The sequence below is a fragment of the Zootoca vivipara genome, chromosome 2 (assembly GCF_965207765.1).
Source record: "Zootoca vivipara chromosome 2, rZooViv2.hap1.1, whole genome shotgun sequence".
In the NCBI taxonomy this organism is placed as follows: domain Eukaryota; kingdom Metazoa; phylum Chordata; class Lepidosauria; order Squamata; family Lacertidae; genus Zootoca; species Zootoca vivipara.
Window position 1 is genome coordinate 89,977,695 of NC_142584.1, and position 26,605 is coordinate 90,004,299.

Genomic DNA, 26,605 nt, shown 5'->3' on the forward strand with positions numbered 1-26,605 from the left:
GGAGATCCGCCAGATCCTAACTTGCTCATCCCAGCAGATTTTGGGTTTGGATTGGCTTCTTGCATATTACAGCTACATCCTACTTTTCAATATGGATACATAGGTTCCTACTATCCAAACTCAGAGCAGACCCAGGGCTGCTTAGCTTTAGTATAATGGCAGACTGATGTGCTTGCCCTGGTTCTTCAGTTTGAGCAGCACTGATAAAGGGGGAATTCTTTCTCCCAGATGTGCTTGAAAGGTCGTTTGGTAATTAATTAATTGATGAATGTTTTGCTGTTGTGGCTGTAGCTTCTTGAACAAGATGCTTAAGGGAGCAGAATAGTCAAATATGGTTGTGACAGTGGCACAGGTGGTAGAGTCAATAAGGAGATATTAGAAGGGCACCAGGAAAAGGGGGGGGGGAGATTGATGATATAAGGAATGGTTCACAATAGTTTCTAAAATTACTATTCATCATTTACAAAGCACCCAAAATGTTCTAGGTACTATACAGAGATTTAAGAACAAGAGTCCTGGCCTGCGGACTTTCACTTTAATAGATTCAGTAAAAAAGGAATAGGGAGGGAAAGAGAAACAAGAAAATGAACATGCTGTTTCTTGAAGTTAAGTTACATAATTGTTCTTTTAGTGACCAGTTGAAATGGCTGCTGAGGAGACTGTTCTGTGAGGAAAGAGAAAGTGCCATATGAGCAAATGAGGCTGTGATGAATATAGGGTTTTATGTAGTCAATATAAATTTTGATTCTGTTAAAAAAACAAAACCACAAAGAACTAAAAGCCCAAATTGTTTAAAATATGTCTGTACCAGACCATATGTATTTTATTTGAATAGCTTTCAGTTGGATGTGCTGTAGTGGTAAGAGAAGGTAGCGTAGGGTAACAATTACTGATTTACTTTGATAAGAGAAGAGACAAAGGGCTATCTACATTAGCTTCTGTGTTCCATTGACTAATCCTTTAATATTACATGTGCATGATTTTGTGGTCATAAGACTGGTGGTTCTGTCACCCGGAGCAATTCAAAGATGGTGCTTATTTGTATGAATGTATGCACAAATAACAATATTCAGGCAGCCTCTGTTAGGAGGGCGGAGCTGAATTTTCTGCCTGTTTCAAACTGAGAAATAAGGAAAGGGGGAAAATTCTGACCACTTCTAATTGGAAAAAGTAGAGCATTATCTTTTTTATTTTTGTGGAGATTAGTAGAAAACTACTCTTTGACACTCACACTCTGTCATCTGCAACAGGAATGGGGCTAGCTACTGACCATAGGCTGTTTGCTGTTTTGCAGGGCCTACCAGCTTTCAGCTGAACACTGTACCCCATTTACCCCATTTGTACAATGTCATACCATGTAGAGGGGTGACAGCTGGGTCTTTTTGATGATGCCTCGATTATAAGCATCTGCTCACCTCCTCAGACTTTATATTTTTCATTTTTATTTAAGGGGTTTTTACTTCACACATTATTGATCGTTAGCAGTAAAGTAAGCATTTTTTAAATAAAAAATCATGCATTAGTTATGAGGTGTCAAGCACAGTCAGATTTAATACATAGTTCACAATAAAATTATTTTCTTCCTTGGGTTTAGGTTAGAAACCAAAACAATTCCTTGCTTATTAAGAACAGAATGATTCCTTACTATGTGTTAAAAACAAGTTAACAATAGTAGTATATCATTTTGTTGAATGAGTCGCATTTCCTGAAAAGCTTTCACTTGGAATATACTTCAGAGAGGAAATGAACAAGGTGAGCTGCTGGGCATTTTGGGATGGTTGCAAGAAAGTAAAGGTGGAAAGGAAATGAGGAAGGATGAAGTGAGATAACAGCATGCTTTGCTTAGTCGTATGTAATAGGCTGGTTCCATGGATACTGTAGTAGGTGTTATCCTTAAAGAATGAAACTGAAAGAGGAAAGATTGTGACTAAACTTGTTTTTCCAGCTGTTTTCTTGAACTACGTTGGCTGCAAGTTAATATGTAGAATTTATGTTAAATCAAAATAAAAAATAAAAATAAAATTCCTTCCAGTAGCACCTTAGAGACCAACTAAGTTTGTCATAGGTATGAGCTTTCATGCGCATGCACACTTCTTCAGATACACTGAAACAGAAGTCACCAGACCCTTATGAATAGTCAGAGGGTGGGGGTATTACTCAGAAGGGTGGTGGGAATGGGCGACCAGGTGACAGGAGTGGTAAACCTACTGATGACTGCTAACGACTGTTAACACTGCAATCAGTCTTGCAGGAAGACTTCTTAGTATTAGTCTAGTGTTCAGGGAGGAATGCTCAGTTCACATACTGTTTGCATATGGAAGAATGGATTGCTTTTACATAAAACCGTGGCTAGGAGTAAAGACAACTTGGCTTTCTGTTCAGTATGTAGTTTGGCTTTATTCCTTGAACCATTTGTATTGAGCAATTAGACTATTTTTGGCTACTGGCACCCTTGGCATGGTGAACTTTGCTTTCCTCCTGCTCTCTGCTTATAGTGCAACTTAATTTGGAAGTTGGGTAACCATCTCTATAGATTTTGTTGCACTATCATCAGAGAGCAGGAAGAAAGCAAACTTCACCATGCCATGGATACTAGTAGCCAAAGAAAGTTTGATAGATAACATGGGAGATTCATTCTTAGAGCAGATGATTTAATTAGAGCAGTAGTGCCAGTGTTTTGGGATCTACTGTCTGTGATCTTGGATCCACTTTTAAGCCCAACCTGATGCAAGAGGTTGTTTAGCTGTTTTTCAATACAGTGGAACCTCGGTTTATGAACACCTCGGTTTATGAATTTTCGGTTTATGAACGCCGCGGACCCATCTGGAACGGATTAATTCACTTTCCATTACTTTTAATGGGAAAGTTCGCTTCAGTTTATGAACGCTTCAGTTTATGAACAGACTTCCGGAACCAATTACACCCATGTTTCAGTTTATGAACGCTTCAGTTTAAGTACTTCGCGGACCCATCTGGAACGGATTAATCCACTTTCCATTACTTTCAATGGAAAAGTTCGCTTCAGTTTATGAACGGTTACTCCGCGGACCGTCTGGAACGGATTAATCCACTTTCCATTACTTTCAATGGGAAAGTTCGCTTCAGTTTATGAACGCTTCAGTTTATGAACAGACTTCCGGAACCAATTGTGTTCATAAACCGAGGTACCACTGTACAGTACAGTACATTTCTGCTCTTGTCTAAAGCACACACAAGCGTTTTATTAGTTTTGCTGGTTTTACCTGAGGTTGGTACATAACCCACTGCTATGAACCTTCAGGACTTTTCTCCAATCATTGAATATGCTGTCCTGTGTTGTAGAAATGTATAATCAAAGACTGTGACTCTGCCCTTTCTGTAAAACTCTGACACGCAAAAGTGTCAGGCTCATAATTACTATTCCCCAGTTATCAAAAGGAGAACTTCAGTATCACAAGACTAATGACAAATGAACTTCTTAATCCATATCCTGCAAAATATAAATCTTTCAAATATAAATAAAGTATGTTGTTCTCCACAACAGCAAACCATACTGTGTTACCTGAAACACTAACAGCAAATACATGGCACAAGCTTCTGTGGTGAACTCTTATTTTTTGCTGCAACATTTAACACAGCTACCCTCCTGGAAATTATTTTGGATGTTTGCCTTAATTTAAAATATCTTAAAATATGTGTGTAATTTCACTTCCATCTTAAGATGATAGAAGGCAAGATGTGTGGTGCCTTCATCCACCTGTATTTTGTCTTGCATCTGAGAAGGATAGGCTGAAGTGATGGGTTTTTTCCATTGTGCCACTGCAGTAAGATGAGTCATCGCTCTTCACAGGCTTTAGGCTCCCTCAGCCAAAATGCAGCACAGTTAGGCTGCCACTTCTTTTTGTGTTAAAATAAGTGAAAATGAGAAACAGAACAGAGTTTAACATGAAGTGGTCTTGAGAATGAAACATGCTAAAAGTAAATGGCAGCACCTTTTAAAGGTTGTATCCACCATTTGATCAAGCTTCAAAGGAAAGCTTTACAATGGAATGTAGATAAAATTGCCTTCTGCAAATGGGCCTATAAAAAATTATTGAAAGGTGACATAACCTGATGAACTCTTTATGAAATGTGAAAGTTGGTGATGAGCTCTTCTGTGTTCAAACAGCATAGAAAATATGAGACCAGCATTTTAAGATTTCAGAAGCAATCTTAAGTATTTGGTTATAGCTGCTTCTGCAACAGTAGTGCAGGGAAAGAAGTGTCATTTTGACGGTCTTAAAATATCAACACAGTAAATTTCAATTTACCTTGTGTGTTGAATGTGTCATGGTAAGCTAATACTGTTCATATTGCTAAAACGATGTAGGAATGTCATGGCAAGGTAGAATCATTCATCATCCTCATGGACTCTAGATCAAGGTTAGCTAATGTAGTATCCATACATTTTTGGACTTCCTGCATCACCTATAGTCAAGGATGATAGAGTTGCAATCCAGCATTATCCGGACATTACCATATTGACTATCCTTGATCCTAGGCATCTCTTTGAGTTTGGGGGCTGAGCTGTGCTAATCATGGTGACTTGTAGCTTGACCTACATTCTGGAGAGTAATGATTGCTGTTTAGGTGGGGTGAACAGACCTACACTTTATGACGTAGCTTTCTACAGCTTAGTCAAGAAATGCCGCCCATGTTTTATGATGCACTCGTACTGCTCCACACTGTGTTTCACTCTCCATCTGGCCTTGTACTATTATGGACTGTAGTTTTTGTGAAATAATTTGCCTGTTCACCTAACAGCTGAGCAGCTGTGTATTTTTAAATGTAATTGTGCGGGTTGTTTCCTTCAGGTTAATTTGCCATAACCCATGGGATTAGAATGGAGGTAGCAACATGAATCACAACTAAACAAGCTCTTCAAATTAAATTCTGGCCAAAGAAGAAAGATTTTTTTTCCAGTTTGTCTTCCCATCATCTGATGTATGGTTGGTGGGCACAAGGGATGTTGGAATGCCCTGCCTATGAAAGTGTGCTTGGCCCCATAGTTTAGTTTTTGTCTGAGGTTTTCTAAACTGTGCATGGAATCTCCATGAGTAGAGGAGGCTCCCTGCTCCAGATCTTTGCCATCAGATTAATTGAAGGTGGTAATGATGACACAGTGGAGAGGTTTGGCAGCACACCTGTGTCTCCATGTTTACCCGTGAGTAGAATTAACACCAGAATTGGGTTAGAAAGCTACCGTAGTATGGAGAGGAAAAAATGTTAATGCACCCTACTGATAAAGTGCGGCTACAAATCAGATGCAAAGATTATGGTTTACATTATCTATGGTATTGAGGGTATTCTGTTTGCTGTTTGCTTGTTTTTTTATAAAAAAAGGGACGTACAATTTCAGGAAACACTGGGAATGTTTGCTAAAGTGGCATTAGAATATTAAAGAAGCATGAAAAGATGCAAATCATCATAGATTTCTGCTCTACAGTGATTCATGAATGGGTGTAAGTGCCTTGACTACTCGCTAGAGCTAGCCCAAGACTGCGGACCAAACTAGATGTGCTTGTTATAATGCAGTTTGGCATTTCAAAGCTACGTTTTGTTTAACAAATAGGTCAACTGGATATTCTGGTTGGACCATGATGGAAGCAAATGATTAAATCCTCTCCAAACCACCACCCACAGGCAACATTCCAAATCCTGTATGCCCCTTGTGCCAGCAACATGTTAAACAAAGAACAGCCATACAAAACTAAACTGCTCAATAAAAGTCATGTCTAGTTTGGCCCAGAACATCTTTCCATATCCATCTTATTCACCTGAATTGGCACTCTGATTTTTTTTATCAGAATCTAAAAATATTAACCTGCCATGGTTAGCATTTTTCTAATGGAGGTACCGTAAAAACTAAAGTGGTGTGGTTAATAAAGTACCATTGCATTATTATATGAGATATTGCTGTGAGAAATGTCTATAATTTGTTTTAGGAGTTCAGTTGCTACCCCTCCCAGTTTGGTGTCACCTGCAAATTGGATGAGCATCCCCTCAATTCCTTCATCCAAATCGTTTATAAAGACTTTGAACAACAGGCTTAGGAAGGAACCCTGGGGCATTCCACTTGTCCGTTTTCTCCAGGATGATGAGAAACCATTAGTGATCACTCTTTGGGTTTGGTTAGTCAACCAGCTGCAACTCTACCTAACAGTAACCTCATCTAGCCCACATTTTACCAACTTCTCTGCAAGAATATCACTAGTGACTTTGTCAAAAGCCTTTTGCATATTAGCCTTTTGAGTCTGCCATGCAGAGCTACATATTGTTTTTGTAGAGCTCAGTACATAGAGCTTCTGTTCTGTTTCGTGGGTTGGATGCAGACTCTCACTGTTCGCTGAGGAAACCAGGATCCTATGGGCTTCCTGTGGATGGAGGAAGCTCAGTGATTTTCTTTAATCTTTTCTTCCCCCCACTACCACTTGCCTCACTTCTGCAAAGGGTTGCCCAACCCTCTAGAACAGTTTTTGTGGGCACGGAGGGAAGAGGAACTTAAGGGACCATATATCCTGATGGCAAAGCATATATTTTATGTGCACCAGTTCAAAGTATTGTAGGTTAATTCCTGGGCATTTTATTTAACAGAACTTGAAAAGACAATTATTTAAATTGGACACTTGTTTCTAGGTAGTGTGAATTATATTTTGCTAGTCCATATAAGGCAACTGCTTATATTCTCCTAAAATAAATATTTGTCACAGTACATTGCAAGTGATAGACTTTCACCATTATTTTTTCAGAAATATTTTCCTGATAACTATTTTAGGCAATTTAATACTTGTGGTACTTTATTTTTTGTCAACTTATTTTTTTTCTTTTTTTAAAAAAAACTTTATTGGACTTCTTAGCAGAGAGTGAGGAAGAAGATGATGTTGACATGGAAGTTGAAGATCAAGACAGCAAGGAGACTGAAAAGCCAAACATCATTAATTTTGATACTAGCCTGCCAACTTCACATGTGGTATGTGTGTCATACTGAAATTTAGAGCCCCAGGGACAATGTATATGGAACTAATGCACATAGGTTTTCAGTACTCTATTTTAATAAGGTAAAGGTAAAGGGACCCCTGACCATTAGGTCCAGTCATGACCGACTCTGGCGTTGCGGCGCTCATCTCGCGTTATTGGCTGAGGGAACCGGCGTACAGCTTCCAGGTCATGTGGCCAGCATGACAAAGCTGCTTCTGGCGAATCAGAGCAGACCACGGAAACGCCGTTTACCTTCCCGCTGTCGCGGTACCTATTTATCTACTTGCACTTTGATGTGCTTTCAAACTGCTAGGTTGGCAGGAGCTGGGACCGAGCAACGGGAGCTCACCCTGTCGCAGGGATTTGAACCGCCGACCTTCTGATTGGCAAGCCCTAGGCTCTGCGGTTTAACCCACAGCGCCACCCGCGTCCCTTTTAATAAAGTAATGTAATGTAATGTAATGATTATTTTAATAATGTAGGCATCATATATTTAGAGTTTGATTTAACATCCTGTTCATAATTGATCTTACTTCCAGTAGTACACTTATATAATTTTATTGGATTTGAATATACTAGTAGGTGGGGAGCGTAAACTCGATATCTGGGATAGCTCTTTACTACTGGACCCTACCCTGATACCATTTCAATTATTTAAGCCCAAGTGAGGTCTTCGTTTGCCTTCTCATGCATGCAAAGTGAGTGCAGTACCACCTTCCCATCTGCCAACCCACAACTCTCTTGGAAATCTAATAGAAAAAAATCAGTAAACACATTGAAATATTTTAACATATGGCTCTTTCTTTTCAGAGAGAGGTTGGAAAGATCGGAGGACTGGAATCTAAAAACTTAAAACAAGCCCCCCCCCCCCCGAAAAAACTTTTTAAGGACCCAAAGCCTTCATTATATTGGCATAATCACAAATTGTGATAATTCTAACCATTGCATCAAATCAAAAACATCTTCCACTCCCAAAGAGGCTGTGGCTTTTACCTGTGATTTTACTTTTTCCTGTGACTTGCAATTTTATCTCATGGTTGTAGCAAGAAAGTTCTCCTACTAGAGCAACCTTTTGCCCAATCCTGTGGACTGTTACGGAAAAATATCTTCTTATAGGGCTGTGCACTCTCTTCCAGTTAGCACTACAGTCACATTGCCTAGTATGCAGGGGTTGAGTTCCAATGGTTGCACGTAGCCAAAATTACCTTTTCCTTAGCCGGCAAGGGGGAAGGAGACTTCCCTGTGTGTCCACTGCCTCTTCTTACTTCATATGCCAGCGACTACCAGGCAGAAGGGAGGAGGAGGGAGGGAGGCAGAGAGACACAAAGGCAGAATGGATCTGGAACAGAGGTTAAGCCAAGCACGTACGATTGAAATTGCATATGTTAAATGTGTAGAAGAAAAGGCTCAATTGTATTCCAAGCATGGGAAACACTAGTGGCTATTTTTGTTGTTCTTAGGGTTCCGTAGATCTAGTCCATTCATCCCAAAGCTCTGTTGTCTTTAATTTTTGCGTTTATAAACTGTGAAAGATTCCAAGAACCCTCCCATTGAATTGTGACTTTTAACTGCCACTTATTTCTTATTTTGGAAAGTATTTAGGATCTGATATGGAAGAGTTTCATGGAAGGACTGTCCATGATGACGACAGTTGTCAGACTATTCCAGTCTTACCCCATCTGATGGTAATGTTGATTCCTGGACAAACACTGCCTCTTCAGCTCTTTAGCCCCCAAGAGGTTAGCATGGTGCGGAATTTAATACAGAAAGACAGAACCTTTGCTGTTCTTGCATACAGGTAAATTAGTAAATTGATTTGCAGTTATGTGAAATTTATGCCATATCTGTAGTGTAGAACGTTATGGACTATTGCTTTGTTGTTTCGTGTTTTTACACTCATTGCCTGCAAATCCAGAGCAGCTTGGGGGCTGAGGGGGAAACTGAAGATTCTTGATGAAGAGGTAGTTCTGAAACAAGTTTACAGTAGCTTTTCCTAATATGTTGGTTTTTCTTCTTCTTAGCAATGCACTTGAAAGAGAAGCACATTTTGGAACGACAGCAGAAATTTATGCTTATCGAGAAGCGCAAGAGTATGGAATTGAAACAGTCAAAGTAAAAGCAGTGGGAAGGCAAAGGTTTAAGGTTCTTGAAATAAGGACTCAATCAGATGGGTAAGGAAATAAGGAATATGTGGCAATGTTGAACAGGGGAGCCTGTTTATATCCAGCATTTTTTTACAATCTTGCCAGTCTTAAATTTTCTCTTCACAGTTTGGTGTTGCTTGGAGAAATAGGTGGGATATCTAAGTAATGAGTAATAATACCTTTTGTGTGTACAGGTGTATGGTATGCAGCCACTTCTCTGCCATGTAAAGATGATTTTGGCGGTGTCATCCTGTGAACTAATCCAGGGTGTTTGATGGTGTGCTACATAAATGCACACCTTTAAAATTATGGATTACGTATGTCTTTATGAAGCAGTGCATTGTCTTCAGCAATTCTGAAAACTATCGCTACTTTTGTGGCAAAACTGATATTTATTACTCCCTTTGTCCCTCAACATCACAGACCTAGCAGAGGATGAACAATAATAAAATATTCATGTTGAATAGATAATGACTCCTTTACAGCAAACAGCACCATAAATAGCAATAGGCTACTTAGATAATGCAGAAGTTACCTTTGAAACTCTCTTTAATTTAAATACAAACTCCCAAATAAAGTTCTTTTTAAAGACTTGTTTTCCTGCCAGGGGGCAGTCGTGTTGTCCTTCCATAACTTGCCACCCTAAGAACCCTCAGCAACTTTAAAATTTGGAGGATTTCATCTAAAAAAACCCAGGAGCCTGGGTTCTCCCCCCCTCCCCAAAATAATCCCTTTTTTAAAAAACCTGGAAAAGTTTTGAGCCATAGCTGGCCACTGTTGGACTACCTTCTGAAAAGGAAGCACTAGGGAAAATTATGATTAAGGCTTCTGTCTGTTTTGCAGAAATCTGTGTGTATAGAACAAAAATGAATTAAATATGTGTTTCCTTCATAATACATTCATAACCCTTAATTGGAATGTAACAATTTGAACACAAGATGGCGGCACACATTAATGTCAGAAACTACATGTGTTACGGGAATATTTTTGAAACGGTGGTATTCAAACAGTAGGCCCATTGAAGTTAATGAACATGACTAACTTTGGTTCATTAATTGCAGTGGGTCTACTCTGAGTTGGACTTGGTTGACTACATCTCTAGAAGATTGTTCTCTTCTGTAGTGGTGGCATGATTTTTGCAACCATTCCACACTGGGAGAGAACAAAGGCATCTGGGAAAAAAGAGGAATATTGAGGAATAAAGTTCTCCGTCTAGACCTGTCTGATGTTTTACATGCTTTTCAACTAAAATGTCCATTATGATTGGATATTATCTGTGGAATGTCAGCTGAATAACACATATCAGGAGGAGACAAGTTTCACGATGGCAGCAAGCTTTGCTTAAGACTTGGGACCTGTTTGGTTTTAATATCCTTTCCCATTTTAAAAGAACACGCTTATATTCAGAATCTCATCCATTGACTCTTGGGGTTTAACTAGCATTGGGGAAAATTCAACCAAATAAGTATCAATTATAGGCTGCAAAAGTAAAATGTAGAACTGAGATTTTTAAAATCCATTAAAAGTTATGGGAGTGCTTTCCCCCCCAGATGTCTTATTGATGTAGCTAAAGGGGCTGAGTAAATAGCCAAACAGATGCAGTTTTCACACCTATATGAAATCTCTTTATCAGAATACAGCAGGCAAAGGTGCAAATCCTCCCTGAGCGAGTTCTGCCTTCAACTATGTCAGCAGTGCAGCTGGAGTCCTGCAGCAGATGCCACTTATTTCCTTCTTCCAAGCCTGCAGCATGGCAGGATCAACATATACATCAATGGCGGCAGAAATATCAAAAGGTCAGAAGCTAATGGTATTTTATTTTTTACGTTTTGGGTATGACATTTCAAAAATCAATATAAATTCCATCTGTGTGTCTCTCCTTTTAAAGAAAGGAGAAATGGGATGGTGCCTGTCAACCCCCTACTGCCGCAGATTATTTGTGTGACTTATCAGTTCACCACAATGGGCAGCTGCATATTTTATATGAGACAAGTTATAGTTGGTTCCAATTATCTTTTGGCTACTCATTTGAAGGAAAGTGTCTTTTTTTGTGTAAGGGAAGGAAAGTGTGTGTATGGGGGGGGGGGAGACTACGGTAATTTGAGAGGCCTGAGTCAAAATGTGTGTTAAGCTATACGCTGAAGGTTTCATGCCTTATGGAAACGGAACAGAACTGTGACACATTCCATGTGTCTTCAGAGGACTAATGCAAGATTAGTTCCGGCTTTCTTTCCTATCTTACATTCTAATAGCAAACATATTCTCGAGGTGTGGGTGCTTATGTTGCCAAAATAGCACTAACTGCGCACAAGGAGGAAGTGTTTGCAGGCTTGAGGAAGCCCCAAGGTTTGCTGAAGTACAAGAAATATTGTGGGACTTGTTACAAGAACATCCTAGGAGGACTGTGCATGCTCATTTGGGCAGAAAATGAAAACAGAGGGTGGGTAAATGAAAAAGGGGTGGAACCACGAGCAGGAACAAACCGCACTGCAAAACTTGTTTGTAGGTTCCCCTTTTCTAATTGGACTGGGGATGGACCTAGACACATCAAAGAAGCACTTCAGTTTAAAGCAGGCACCCCCAACCTGCGGCCCTCCAGATGTTTTGGCCTACGACTCTCATGATCCCTAGCTAACAGGACCAGTGGTTGGGGATGATGGGAATTGTAGTCCAAAACATCTGGAGGGCTGAAGGTTGAGGGTGCCTGGTTTGTTGTTTAGTCGTGTCCAACTCTTCGTGACCCCATGGACCAGAGCACACCAGGCACTGCCTCCCACAGTTTGGTCAAACTAATGTTGGTAGCTTTGAGAACACTGTCCAACCATCTCGTCCTCTGTCGTCCCCTTCTCCTAGTGCCCTCAATCTTTCCCAGCATCAGGGTCTTTTCCAGGGAGTCTTCTCTTCTCATGAGGTGGCCAAAGTATTGGAGCCTCAGCTTCAGGATTTGTCCTTCCAGTGAGAACTCAGGGCTGATTTCCTTCAGAATGGATAGGTTTGATCTTCTTGCAGTCCATGGGACTCTCAAGAGTCTCCTCCAGCATCAGAATTTTAAAGCATCAGTTCTTTGGCGATCAGCCTTCTTTATGGTCCAGCTCTCACTTCCATACATCACTACTGGGAAAACCATAGCTTTAACTATACGGACCTTTGTCGGCCAGGTGATGCCTGGTTTAAAGCATTGTAAATCTAAACAGGGAAAGCAGGTAGAGAAAAATGGGGCTCCACGTTGCCATCTGGTGGCACAATGTTGTATCACACACACAACACATATAAATCTCTTTTTCTTTACCAGTCTGAGTCTTAAGTCAAATTGGTTGATGACTGCAAACTTTTTACTTTTAATGCGTAAGAGCATAAGAAACGCACTGATAGTTTAGGCTAAAGATGCATATAGGGCAGCACTCTGTTCTCACAGTAGCCAACCGGATGCCCAAATGTAGCCAGAGGTGTAGGTGCGGGAGCTTGGTGCAGAAGTCTGGGACCCTGTTCATCAGAGTAGCCCCAAAACATATCTTCTTCCCTTTCCTAGTGACTTGCTTGGCAATAATAATACCGTACCTTTATTGTCAATGTACAACCTGTGTACAATGAAATTAACCAAGCCTTCCTCCCCGCCCCAAACACTCAATCTCATTGCACTCTGTGTGCTTGTTGCACAACACACCAACTCCAAAAGTCAGTTGCATTATATTATTTTCCGTTCAGCAGCCTAATAGCCCACGGATAGAAACTGTTTTATAGCCTGTTGGTATGACTGATTATACTTCTATATCTCCTGCCCAAGGGTAGAAGATTAAAGAGGTGCTGGCTGGGGTGTGAAACGTCCCTGAGAATTTTTCTTGCTTTCCTAAGGCAACGATCCCTTGCGGTGTCATCTAGCGGGCTCAGGGGACAGCCCATGATATCATGTGCTCTGTTCACCACCCTCTGTAAAGACTTTCTGTCTGTGGCTGTCAAGCCAATGTACCACACTGTGATACAATATGCGAGGACACTTTCTATTGTGGAAAGAGTGCTTTAAATCTCTCGGAAGAAACCTGCAGGCACCTGAAGGGTACTAGATGAAGAAGAGCACAAAGTAATGACCCAGTCCTGTTCAGATAGTGATTTGGGTCAAATCTTCCAGTTGCTCAACATTATCCAAGTAAACAGGATTCACTGAGATGCTCTTGCCGTGGGGGCTGTGTGCTGTGCAATCCTTTTTCATTTGAAGATGAGCACTATCCTGTTATACCTGAATAGTTTTCCTCAGATTGAACACCATAACTTTTCCTGAACTTAATGCTAATGCATGTTCAAGCCTTAGCAAGTTCCTGGCGGTTTTGTTGTTACTCTCCATAGCAAAGTACTCAATGAAAAGTTTTGAAATAACTATTAAATTGGGTGCAATTCAGACTAGTGAACTGAAGGGGAAATTGGTTTCAAGACTTCTGATTCTCCATCAGAGGAAGGTGGATTCCCACACTTCTAGGTCTAGTTACAGTTCTACGGTAGGTTTGAATTCACTGCAACAGGTGTGTGCCATTTTATTTATTTTTGGCATTTTGTGACCATGTGGTTCTTCCATTTATCAGTCATACATCTGTTTAAACTCTCTCAAGTTCCAATTGATCTCTTTACACCTCTTATGGACACATAGTTGTTCCTGCTGCCTAGTTATTTGCCTGGCTAAGCTGCTTTCTGGAGTTCTCTATTCTGCCCTTATCTATTGCTAGCCAGGCCATTCCCAAATTTGCTTCACTCTCGGTCTCAAGCAATCACATCCTTCTCATTAAAGGAATATTTTTTATATTAATCTTCACTTCTTTGGATACCTGCTGTGATAGCCTCTTTCAATGCAGAGCACAGGTCTGTTTATCATAAATTCAATTATTCCAACAAGCACTAGTTTAACAAAACTTTTTTTTAAGTCTCGGAATAATCTCCCAACACCAGACTTCTTCAGTGCTTGTGTAAAGTCACTCTCATTTCCTCTCTTGGTATTAATTTGCTAGCTTTGGGAAAAGGTAGAATGTGTGGTTCATCCATGTAGCACTATTAACAAAGACTCCACATCTTGCCCTCAAAATAAAACTTGCAGAAAATAGCGTTAGCTTCAGCCTTTGAACCATTGCTCAGAGTAAATGTGATGTCTTTAAAAAGTCCTTAAGTGGGCATTTATAACTATGGTCCCTAATTTTGGAGGTAACTTAAAATGATCTCTTTTGTGATCTCTTGGATCCCTTTTACCTTTTTTTGAAGCTTAGCTGCCCCCCCCCCAAAATTGCTGTGTTTCAGTTAATAACTGGAATGTATACATGAGTTTTGCAGCTTCCTGATATATGCAGCAGCGTAGACACAGCTTCACTTAACCAAGCTGTTTGTTTGAAGAGGTTTTCTGTGCGATTGCAGCAGCTTGGACCTCATAAATGCAAACGGACCAAGGTTGCTTTCACACGGATGGGAATGCGTTGCATTCCAAACTCATTTTGACCTGCATCATTCTCACAGTGGTGTGCTGCGAAAAACAAGAAGGAAATAGATGTTTGTTTATATCAGTTTGTATTCTGTTGTGGCTTTGTACAAAGCAACTCATGCAAAAGAGGCATTCCATTGTTTGCTTAGTTTCCCCTACCTACTACCCACTTACAGTCCCTGAAAAGTTACTCCTGAAGTGGGCATAGTATGAATAATGGCCCAGAGGTTTGTAGAAGGTAGGACTGGGAAATATATCAGTATATCGTCCAATACCAGTTTGAAGTCCTGGCGATATATTGCGAATCATGATTCATGTGTGTGCGCTCTGCAAAAAATGACAATGTGGGAACAACTGTGAAGCCAGCCTATGCCTCTACATAGCTCCATCCTTATTTCAGCCATTGTATATTGTGAAGTTTAGCTGGTGGTATACCATGATGTTGAAAACCAGGTATCACCCAGCCCTGGTAGGAGGATTGGCCAAAATTGCATGTCCCACCTTGCCTCACTTTTTATTTTAAAAAATCACATACCCATATATTTTACTCTATTAGTTTAATCTGTAATTGATGATGATGCCTTTAAAGAGTGAGAGTTGTGCAGGAACTTTCAGGGCTAAAAAAACCTTCAGAGGTAAGAGTAGTAGAGGTTAACTTCAGGAACATTTTAACCCTATTTTTCCTTATGTGAGGGTACACTTTGGAACCATTGAACTGATAGGCAGCACGATCCAAAAAGCAGTTTCAGTAGGCTATTTGGATTTTAAGTAAAGTTTGCACTATTGGGGTTGGTGTGAATAAAATCAACTTAAACTGCAATATTTGGAATTATCACAGTAGAAATATCAACCTGATGTCTCCGAATAAAAAAAGTAGCGGATACTATGATTAAAAATATAAATAATGGGGATCAAGAACATTTCTATCTACTCACCTTACCAGGTTTTTCTGAGGTTCAGAAGGTGTGTTTTGTACCTTGATTGTAACGTAGTGAAACATAATTCTGCTAATAGAGCATGCATTGGGGAGGGGAGATTTGCTTGATGAAATATTAAGAGAAGTGTTCTCTTTCCTCTAGTAACTGAAGAATATACCATATATTACTTAGTAGTAAGTAAATATATCTGTTTTGTCTTGCAGCGCAAATTTCACTGTGCTAGTCTGACTTCCTGGCCGTCTTGGTTGTATTCATTATATGATGCTGTAAGTATTAATAAGGTCTTGATCTTGGGTTTTATCTTTCAATCTAGCATGCTCTTTTTGCCTCCGAGAGAACAAACTATGTTTTAAAATGGCGGCTAATCAGTGAAATGCTAGAGAAGCCCTTCTGTCAGATATTGCCAAGGAAATCAAGTTGCTGTCTCAGCAGTATCGCTGCCCCCACAGCCTATACCTAAACAGCATTGACAGGTTCAACCACCTCTTGACCAGCATGCAGTCGTCTTGGTCGAGGCTAACAGGAGTAGGAACTTTCGAACTGTACAAGTTCTGCAAGGGATAGACAACAGTCTGCCATACCCACTGGAATCCGTCCTGCAATCAGGGATGACAAAGTGGCAGGAGCCAGGAGTTTGATGATGAAGAAACTGTGTCATAGGCTATTTCAGCAGCAGGATTACATGGTTTTATTATGCAGGGCGATGCCCTACATCTGTCATCCAACATGCCTTCACCAAGCGGCGCCCGAGACTATCAACTGATAAGATTGATTATTGCTAAATGGATTGTATCCAAGGATGACTCCTTTCCATGAGTGGAAGCCCCATAGTGAAATCACTGGATACCACTCGTAACGTTTTAATATGTCACAGTTCCCTCAACCCTTACAGAGAGCTAATTGGTTGGCATACATATGTTTAGAACAAGAAAGGTGTACTTTGTGCCCATCTTGCCCATGGATAAGACAGTATGATTCAGGGGGTCACCAAGCTTTTTGAAGTAGTGGGGACATTTTGAATTTTGAAAGAGCCAAGCGCAAAATGGCTGCCACAGAGGGGCATGGCAATAATGCAGAATTAATGAGACAACCATGCCTGAAAACCTTATTGTTACCATGGGAATTCAGCTATGCCCTACTTGTCCTGATTGTGGAGAAAACACACACACACACACACACACACACACACACACACACACACAGAGAGAGAGAGAGAGAGAGAGAGAGAGAGAGAGAGAGAGAGAGAGAGAGAGAGAGAGATGCTGTTGTTATCTAACAACAGGAAGCATTCCTTGGTACTATGAAAAATTCACAAGGTAGCCCATACAACTCTTATTCCACAGAAGCAGGTAGCTGCACATTTTGCCCCATAACTTTATTTCTAGGAGGCCTAAAGACTTTTTGAAAATGAAAGCTCGGAGATTTGGGCACCACTGTAAGACCTCAGCTGTGCCATGGCTTAACACCAAGCTGAAATTCATACAAGTATGAATTAGACATTGATACCTGTATGAATTTCAGCTTGGTGTTAAGAAGCTGCACCTTTTTAAATGAAACTTTACTGCAAAAGATATAGCCAGATACACTTTCTCTAATTTATTCTTCATTATTTTTAAAGAAAAAGGAGTTTGTATGCTTAAATTGGGTTTTTGTTTCAACACAAGGAAACCTTGATGGAAAGGGTCAAGCAGCAGCTGCACGAGTGGGATGAAAATCTTAAAGATGAATCGCTTCCATCAAATCCAATAGGTACTCTTAATAAATGACTTTTCCATGAAAGTTGTGCTTGTTTGCTTCTCTGTGCATTTTATCTGATATATTGCATGTTAGAAGAAAAGGTTGCATTTGCCTAGCAAAGTAGGCTCTGATCAATGAAAGCTCATGGCCGCATTAAGACACAACACATTTTCCAGTTCTCCATGGTATAGGCGATTGGCCATCAATAGTGTGTGTACAAGACCATAAGATTCAGTTCACATCCCAGTTTGGCATTTAAAAACAACAACCTGATTTCAGTTCACAGTGATTCAGACATTGCCTGATTTGGAAAATGTAAAGCTTTATGTTTTCATATGCAGGATTTTTTAGAATCTAACTTTTCTCTTTCTGACAGACTTGGATATAGATTGTGGGTATAATGGCCCTTCCTGGATGGATAAGCCGGTCCAAACCTAGGGTTTTAGTTTGTGCTGGGCACCTTTTTTTTTACACGCGCGCACACACACACACACAAACAAACACACACAGCAGTTCAGAAAGCATTTACTTATCCTAGCCTATTGTTTTGTGGGAAATTTGCTTAAAGGGAATACAACAGAGAGGTATCCCTAGCTAAGAACCCTGCCAAATTTTGGAAAGATGTATAGTGGGTTCTTGGAAGTAGACACCATTTTAAAGTTGATTTTGTGGGGAGAACTTCCCTTCATGTGGTTTGGTGGGCAGCAATTTTATTTTGAAAATGGCATGCATAACAGAGGTGCTCCTAGAAAAGTCACCTGCTAATTTTCAAATGGAGAGACCAGGAAGTTATTATGAATAGTGAGGGGAACAGCTTCAAACCCATTTTCTATTCAGTTGACACCAACATAGCAGAAAACCATAGAAAGTAAGTGCAAAGCTAGTTTGAGATGTGAATGTGTGGGCATGTGGCCTAGCAGCAGCAGGACTTGAATGTGCAGCATTGTCCAAGCAAGCACTGCTAGAAGGGCTACTAAAGGAGAAGGGAATAGGCACTAACTAGGTGGTATATTCCCTCAAGATCCTTTTGCCAGGAGCTCTGGTTGAAGAGCCCTGAAAATACAATTTCTTCCTGATTAATGGCTAGACCATCGGTAGGCAAACTAAGGCCCGGGGGCTGGATCTGGCCCAATTGCCTTCTAAATCCGGCCCACGGACGGTCCGGGAATCAGTGTGTGTTTACATGATTAGAACGTGTCCTTTATTTAAAATGCATCTCTGGGTTATTTGTGGGGCCTGCCTGGTGTTTTTACATGAGTAGAATGTGTGCTTTTATTTAAAAGGCATCTCTGGGTTATTTGTGGGGCATAGGAATTCATTCATTATTTTTTTTCAAAATATAGTTTGCCCCACCCCCCAAGGTCTGAGGGACGGTGGACCGGCCCCCTCTGAAAAAGTTTGCTGACTCCTGGGCTAGACAGTTAAAAAAAAGAAAAGAAAAACAAGATACCCCTCCCGTCTCTCTCTCCACCCTGATATTTTCTTTATCTGGCTAGCTTTGGGAGACAGATTTCACTTTTGACAGGCTCACTGTTTCCAGCATTTATTTTACAAATCTCAATGCATAAAAGGCTTTGGAGATCCCTACTTTATTTCAGAGTGCTTTGGCGAGATCCTATTTTGGTTCAAACAAATCCCAAATCTTTGGCTCAGGGTTCAGGAGTTGTCTGGATCTAATGCACACCCATGTTCCCTCTGCACCTTTTAGAGTTGTCTGCTTTAAGTAGCTCATAAGTGTGCTTTCTTCCCACACTGCATATTTTTGGTGTGAAAGCCACAAAAAATGGCTCATATTTGCTGTCATTGTTGAGCTGATGCCAAAAAAGATTGCTGGTAGATTGTGATTGATTCCTTGTAATAGTTATGCACTGATTAACTGGAAATTATAAGGTGCTGTGCATCTGATTGACCCTCTTTTAAATATATGAAATTGAATTTCTTCAGATTTTTCATACAGAGTTGCCGCTTGTCTGCCCATTGATGATGCGCTGCGAATTCAGCTGCTTAAAATTGGTAGTGCTGTTCAGCGACTGCGATGTGAACTAGATATAATGAACAAAGTAAGTGTGATGAACTCTTTACAAGGTCTTGAAATTGTTCTCTTGTTTACCTGGGAGTAAGTCCCCAGTTAAGACCTTTGAGTAGACACAAGGCTGTGAATAGCTACTAGTTACAATGGCTATAGGCTACCTGCAGGATGGGATACAGCATGCTCCTAACTATAGATCACTTGGACACAACAGTGGTTGAGTGCTCTTGCACTCATGCCCTACTTTTGAACTTCTCATATCTGGTTGGCTAGTGGGAAATAGGATGTTGAATGATGATGGCCAGAGGGAGAATCATGGATAGAGACATTGGTGGCTCTGCTTCATCACTGGGTCTAGAGTGTTTCCAATTTTAAGTTTTAGGTCTTTACAACGTTCAGTAAGGTTGTTGTCAAGTTTATTACATTTAATGTGTCCGTCTCTTCATTGCCGCCACAGAAAAAAGAGTTTCAGCAGTTATGAAAACTTCTTAAAGGGAAAATAAGGTTCCAAGTTAAGTCTACTCTTTAAGAAAAGTTACTGGATTAAATCTGCATTGCTTGCAATTTAAAGTATTTAAACAAAATGTTTTGCGTAACTTTCGTTCTGTTAGTTTAAAATTGTTAGTTTCCCCGTTTATGTTTGCTTTATTACTTTTGTAGTGTACGTCTCTCTGCTGTAAGCATTGTCAAGACACAGAAATAACTACTAAAAATGAAATATTCAGGTGAGTTTGCAAAAGGCTTACACTGTAGAAATTGCCTTGAAATAAGCTATGTATATCCTCTTAGCTTCTAAACTGCATTTTAACAATTGTACATTTTATTATTTTAGCAAGCAATTTGTAAAGATTGCATTTTAGGTGGAGAATAATCCCAAAACAAATATAATCATTTATATAGATATATTGGACTACAAATGTTTGGCTCTAAGTGGATCTCACTGATACATGTGAAAATCACTTAAAGTGCTCATGTTCTCTTATAGAAATTTTTTATTCTGCTTCTGAGAAATTTTCACAGAAGCATATTAAGGCAGTGAACCAATTATGTGGTTGTTGGCCAGGTTGTTGAAGCAGGTAACAAAATGTTTTGGGGCAGAGTGTTTCTTGAAATGCCACCCTCTGACCTCAAATGGTCTTGACTGGTTTCCCCCTTACTACCTATCTATCTTTCTAAGTATTTTTATATTATTATTATTATTATTATTATTATTATTATTATTATTATTATATAAATATATATACTATATATTTAACACACACCCACACACACCTGTATCATAAGAATATATTACAGCTGTTTGCAATATAAACAAATTAAAACAATTTAAAAAAATATTGATAGACCTATTTCTTTATAAAAATATTGATAGCATGCACCTACAATTCCATGTTTCTATGATCTCCCCCTCCCCCATGATGAATATTAATGTTATTTCAAAACAGTAATATTCCCCATATCTATTTTTTCACCAGCCACCAGTATCTTTAGTTTCTGAAGTTGACTTTAAAAAATCTGTTTCTTGCAGTTTATCTCTTGGTGGGCCTATGGCTGCATATGTGAATCCTCATGGATTTGTGCACGAGACGCTTACTGTGTACAAAGCTTGCAACTTGAATCTGACTGGCAGATCTTCCACAGAGCATAGCTGGTTTCCTGGGTAATAAAATGCCTCTCATTAATGCTTGTAGTATTAATATTAATATGCTGTTTGAATGCTTTTGCTTTTTACTGTATTGGTGTCTACCTCATACATAGTGTATACCCCAAGAACTAGTAAAATAAGAGTACCTGGGAGGTGCCAAAAAAACAAGCCCCCAGAATATTGAGCATCTAGGGGAGATGGTAGGGACAAGATTTATCTTGCTGAACTACTACGGTATATAGTCATACCTTGGCTTACGAACAGCTTACTTCTTGAATATTTTGGCTTCCGGAAGTGACTGTACCGGTTTGCGAACTTATTTTTGGAAGCCAAATGTCTGACGGGGCTTCCGATTGGCTGCAGGCTGCGTTCAGAAGCCGCGCTTTGGTTTTTGAATGTTTTGAAAGTTGGATGGACTTCCAGAATGGATTCCGTTCGACTTCCAAGGTACAACACTGGTGGCTTTGCTACTCTTGAGTTCCAAGTGATGGTAAGGGCTATTGCAAGTAGTGATTTATGAGATATATCCTGCTCATAAAGGCTAATACGATGCTGTCCACTCCTAGGTATGCATGGACTATAGCCGAGTGCAGAATCTGTGGAAGCCACATAGGCTGGAAGTTTACTTCAACAAAGAAGGATATGTCACCTCAAAAGTTCTGGGGATTGACCCGTTCTGCACTGCTGCCAAGGATTCCAGAAACAGAGGATGAATCCGGTAAAAGATCACTATTGCTTTGCCAGTGATCAAATAACCTTACCTTGGATACGTCAGTGTCTTCTTAAAAAAAAAAAGAAAATCTGCAAAGTGCTGCATCTTATGTCTGATTATCTAAAAGGATCTTTTCACCTGAGCTTTGTGCAGATAAAAGTACTGTTGCTTCCAAAGGCCCTGAAAAAAATGACATTTTAAGATTTAGACTTCTGGAGGAAGAAGTACCAAATGTGTGACGGAGATGAGAAAAAAAAAACAGTCCCCCCTCCCCAGATTGTTTCATAAACACTGAAACAGACAGCCCAGACTTAGATTTGCCCTGTAATAATGCAAGAAGACCCTTACTATCGGTGGGAAGATAAAACTGTTGAGGAGGAATGAAGACTGAGTGTAACTCAACTTGTGGATAATGAACAGGTATAAGGTATTGCCCACTGTTATATTTGCCTGTAGAATGTTGTGAATTTATAAGAAGCCCTGTGTTTTTTTAACTGTGTGAAATAAGCTTACAGGTATTGGTGTTTGCTTGAAAAAGCCTTAAAAGAGGAGAAGGCCTAAACCTCCTATAGGGGTTCATGTGATGACAGGTCCCTCGTCACAAAGTGGTTGCTGGCAGAAGCCTGCTGCTAAAAGGACTGTTATATGCAATTCCTTTGTAAAAACAAAAACCCTATAGAATTGTTTTGTTGTATCACCTTTAGCTGATTTTGCTCCATTTGGCATGTTCTGACTGATAATTTTTTTTAAATCAAAACATAAGTTATTCATGAAAATGTTTAGGATTGCGATAAAGTGTAATTTTCTTCGTTAATATCTTCAGTACTTTTCCGTCTACCATATTGCGATTGTGTACTTTTTTTACATGTCTAAGATTCTGTGGGGTCATTGGCAGTGCGGTTGCTCATAAGCCGTTTCTTTTGGCATTGGTAAGTTGCAGCCGTCTGTCAAAAGTTTGAAAGGGTGTAATTGAATTATAACTTGCTCTTTAGAACAGGAAGTAATGCTTCCCATTTGAGCAAGTTGGCTTTTAGGAGACATGTATAGGTTATCGAAATGGGAGCTAAAAACAGCAAAAAGGTGTGTGGAGTTTTTTTTTTTGCCTTGTTTTCTTAGAATGCACTTTGGCAAGCAAAGTCTGCAGATGGCAGACGTATTTTACATATATTGGTATTCCCCACCCCTGCCCCGAGACAATTTTTGTCACTGCACTTCTTCGGAATATATTGTTAGAGGTCTTGTTAAGTGTGGCTAGGTATCTTGTTGAAGTAACAGCATTGCTGATTTCATAAGAACCAATGTATTTATCAGTGGAGGGAGATAACAGCCTTAAAAAAAGCAAGCCCCCAAGTTTAGTGATCCTGCCATGGCTTCCGTCACTCCGCAGCTGAAAGCTTTTTTTGCTGGCAATAAATGGCATTAGACACAGAAAGGGTGTTAGGAACTCAGTGTGCTAGTTAGATAGGAACAAGCAACTCTGTAATTCAGGGTTACTTCCTTGAAGTATTCTACCTCTGTAGTACTATGTTGTTGTTTTTATATTTCTCATTCCGGTCACAACTGAATGATCACCTTTATTTTGTGCTGCAGCACTGTCTCTCCGCTGAGCTGTGAAAAGCAATAGTAGCTAAAACCTCATTTTGGACAGTGTTAAGAGAGAGCATTTTAGCTTTTTATTTTCTCCAAAAGGAGCTTGTACAGGATTGCAATATTAAAACATTAATGTGAAAGCACAGGATTGTGATGACTGGCCTGTACTAAAACGAGTCAGGATACTAGAGAGCTTTCTCCTAAGTGGGAAAAATGTTGGAGCCTCCGTTGTTGTTTTTTTAAAGGGGGTTGGAGTTTTCACTGCCATCAGTGGGATTTGCGGGTGGCAAGAATTTTAAAGGGAGGGGGGGAGCCTCTGTTTTGAATGGTGGTGGGACATGACCATTTGCGAAGCTAGCATGTGGGTAAGGGTGGGGGATGGATTTTGAACCTTTGCTAACAATAGTGTAATGCTAATATGACTTCTACATGTTAAAATCTCATCCTTCCATCTCTTATATGATGAATACTCACTGTAGCTGGTGCCCCATTGCAAGACCTCTCTCTACATGCTCCTACCATCTCTTCATCCCCCTAAGCATGATGAGATCAAGAGCAGGTCTGAGGTTCCAACACTTTTCTTTTACAACCTCTTCCCCTCCACTACCCCCACCATATTATAGAACAAACTTTCCTATCTCGCACAGGGTCACAGGATCAGGGAGGTCCCACATTTTCAATGAACCAATACTTTTGTTAAATTGGACAGATCTGGTACATGCAGATGATACATGCCAGGACCTGTTCCTGATCTTGCTGTGCATAGAGGTGAGACAGCAGAAGCACTGCCCACATCTTTTATTAATATCAACTATGCTTGTGTGCAAGCCACCTTCCAATAAACAGAGGTTGTGTAACAGCAGTGTTTGATGAATTGATGTCAATATATTTTACTAGCTTTTGTTATGCAGTTGCCGCAGAAGAAGACTGAGTAGTTAGACAAGACGTCAGCAAGCTTAAAATTTGCCTATTTGGTGGAAATGTGTGTAAACAGGGGGGGAAAGTTGTTGTTTTTAAAAAAGGGGGAAAGTATTATAGTGAGATCAACGAGAAATAAATACTCCACTAATTCCATTTAATGTTGACTTGTTTCTGCCTTCTGCCCCAGTCTGTGTAATGGGTTTGATATTATCAAGCTCATAGCATTTTCTAGCTTATAAACTAGTGTGATTTGAAGTAACTGCTAAAACCATATATTCTGGTGTTGTGCAACTGGATGTTGTACCCTCAATGAAGAATTCTTTATGTAGATTATATGCTTTCTGGTTCCAGTATAAAACCAATAATGCTTCTGTGTGTTGGCTTGGTTTTTCCTGTGCTCGTATATTGTGGGTTTTACATCAAACAACTGGAGAAAATGAAAACTCTCGGGGAGATGAAGTCTATTATATCTTAATGTTCAAACAGGTTATAAAATGTCAGAATCAGTGTTTCCATCTGAGCACTAAATATTAGATACCGTAATTGCATTTATCAAAAACATCCCTGCTGTGCAAACCTATACATGTCTACTCAGAAATAAGCCCCGCTGAATTCAGTGGGACTTTATTCCCAGATACATGTGTGTTAGATTGTATCCTTAAGCTTTACTGAGAGCAGACCCATTGAAATTAGCATGTCTTAAGTTAGATCCATTAATTTCAATGCATCTACTCTGACCTAAATTTAGTTGACTTAACACCCTTACTGTTTAAAAGTTTTTTTCTAAAATCAACATAGATCACATTACAGATCTCGCATCTTTATTTTCACACACAAATAGCTATACAAAACATTTTTTCCTTGTTACCGTTTATGTGGAAGTGCATTTCAATTTTCATGCGAAGCCTTTTTAGTAGTGCTGTTTTCTGTTCAGAAAACAATTACTCGTTCACACGGTGGTGTTTTTTGCCTGACTGTTGTTAAAACTGCTTTATGAAAGCTGCAGTAAGGAAGGCACACTGTGCTTGTAACTGTTCCTTTGCTTGCCTTTGTGAAGAATAAACTAGCAGCTATCCATGAGAGGTAGAAAAGGAGAATCCCCAGTACAGTCAATGACCCATTTGCACAGGGGTTTGGTTCCTGACGCATGTGTTGCCGGAGTACACATAAGCCCTCTCCCCCTCCCTGTTACGCCCCCTCCCCTGTTCTGTGCATGCGTACACAGTCACATGTCAGTTGGATGTGCAAAAATGGGTCATTGTCTGTACTCCCAGAACCTGTGCTGAGCAGGTCTTGCCCCCCACCCCCCTAGGATTGCGGAGAGCTTAAAAGCTTGTCTTGTGCCAGGTCTGTTGGGTTACCAGCATGAAAAGAGCTTTTAAGCTCTCTGCCTTGCTTGGGTTTATCTAATTTCTGCTGGCCTGCCTTCAACCACATATGGTTGAAATCGCGCAGGCTTAAATGTGTGTTAGATGTGATCATATTGCAGTTAAGCAGAGAAGACACACGAGTATTTCCTTAAAATAAGTAAATCAGAAATTAAGCAAATTTCTGCAACTTCTTCGATTGGGCTTGCTTGACAGCTGTTTCTTGGACATCCAAATTTGACCAGTTCTCCTACTGTCTGAGCATTTTATAGCCTTCATTCCTATTAAACCTATTCACCCACTATTACTAGGGAATGCTAGTTTTCTGCATTTCAAATTCCCACCACTCCATGTGAAAATCAGCTGGTTTGTCTTTCCTTTTTCACTCGTGTAAATCTATATATTCTACGTGAAGTATAGTGGTTAAGCCCGTACCAAGTTAAAACCCACCAAGGTAAGACATTGGGCTGCTATGAACGCCATATGTCTTGTATGCATTGCAGTACTGATGCTTGTCTACAGGTAGCATTTTTCATGAGCACCACATTGCTGACATTCTTGGACTGTAAAGCATTTAAATCTAAAGTTTTCCTCCCACTTTGTGTTTCTACTGTAATTTTTTTAATTTTATTTCTAATACTTTATAATTTGCTTTTTGAATTTCATTTTTTGTTTTGAAAACACTCACTATTTCTTATTTTTCAAGGTCCTTCATAGATTTCAGCTTCTTAAAAAGGAATGTATTTCTTATTTTAAATTCTGTGTCTGAGTTTGAAATAAGGACTTCAGAAAAAGGAGAAATCACAAGTGAATTAACAACATAATAATCCTTAGGTTTTCTTTTTTTAAATGTTTGGAATGTCTGGGTTTTTTATGCATGTTGCAAAACGTTTTTTAAATAGCTCCTTGGAAGTTACAAATTAAATTGATTCAAAACATTTTCTCAATCGAGAAGATTTTGTTTTGATCAGTAGTTACATTTGTTAAATTAAAAATTTCACATTAAAGACAAACTGCTTTGAAGACCAGTGAACATGGTTTCTTTATTCCAAGAAAATTTTATTGTGCTGT

General features: G+C 39.7%; 1 protein-coding gene across 4 annotated transcripts in view; it reads left to right on the forward strand.

The window, feature by feature from the left end:
- The window catches only part of CRBN (cereblon), a 28,349-nt gene extending 3,809 nt beyond the window's left edge, over window positions 1–24,540 (forward strand). Inside the window, exons 1-11 of one of the 4 annotated variants that reach the window (XM_088662382.1) lie at window positions 5,383–5,480; window positions 6,876–6,988; window positions 8,592–8,794; window positions 9,018–9,167; window positions 10,774–10,936; window positions 15,737–15,799; window positions 17,198–17,282; window positions 19,215–19,330; window positions 19,960–20,024; window positions 20,828–20,959; window positions 21,511–24,540. In XM_088662382.1, coding sequence (XP_088518508.1) covers window positions 5,471–5,480; window positions 6,876–6,988; window positions 8,592–8,794; window positions 9,018–9,167; window positions 10,774–10,936; window positions 15,737–15,799; window positions 17,198–17,282; window positions 19,215–19,330; window positions 19,960–20,024; window positions 20,828–20,959; window positions 21,511–21,691 — 1,281 coding nt within the window. In that variant the 5' untranslated portion in view covers window positions 5,383–5,470 and the 3' untranslated portion in view covers window positions 21,692–24,540. Of the gene's footprint in view, window positions 1–5,382; window positions 5,481–6,875; window positions 6,989–8,591; window positions 8,795–9,017; window positions 9,168–10,773; window positions 10,937–15,736; window positions 15,800–17,197; window positions 17,283–19,214; window positions 19,331–19,959; window positions 20,025–20,827; window positions 20,960–21,510 lie in introns of those variants that run through there. The other 3 variants (XM_035106600.3, XM_035106601.3, XM_088662381.1) reach the window with 3 other exon arrangements.
- The last annotated feature ends 2,065 nt before the right edge of the window (window positions 24,541–26,605 follow it).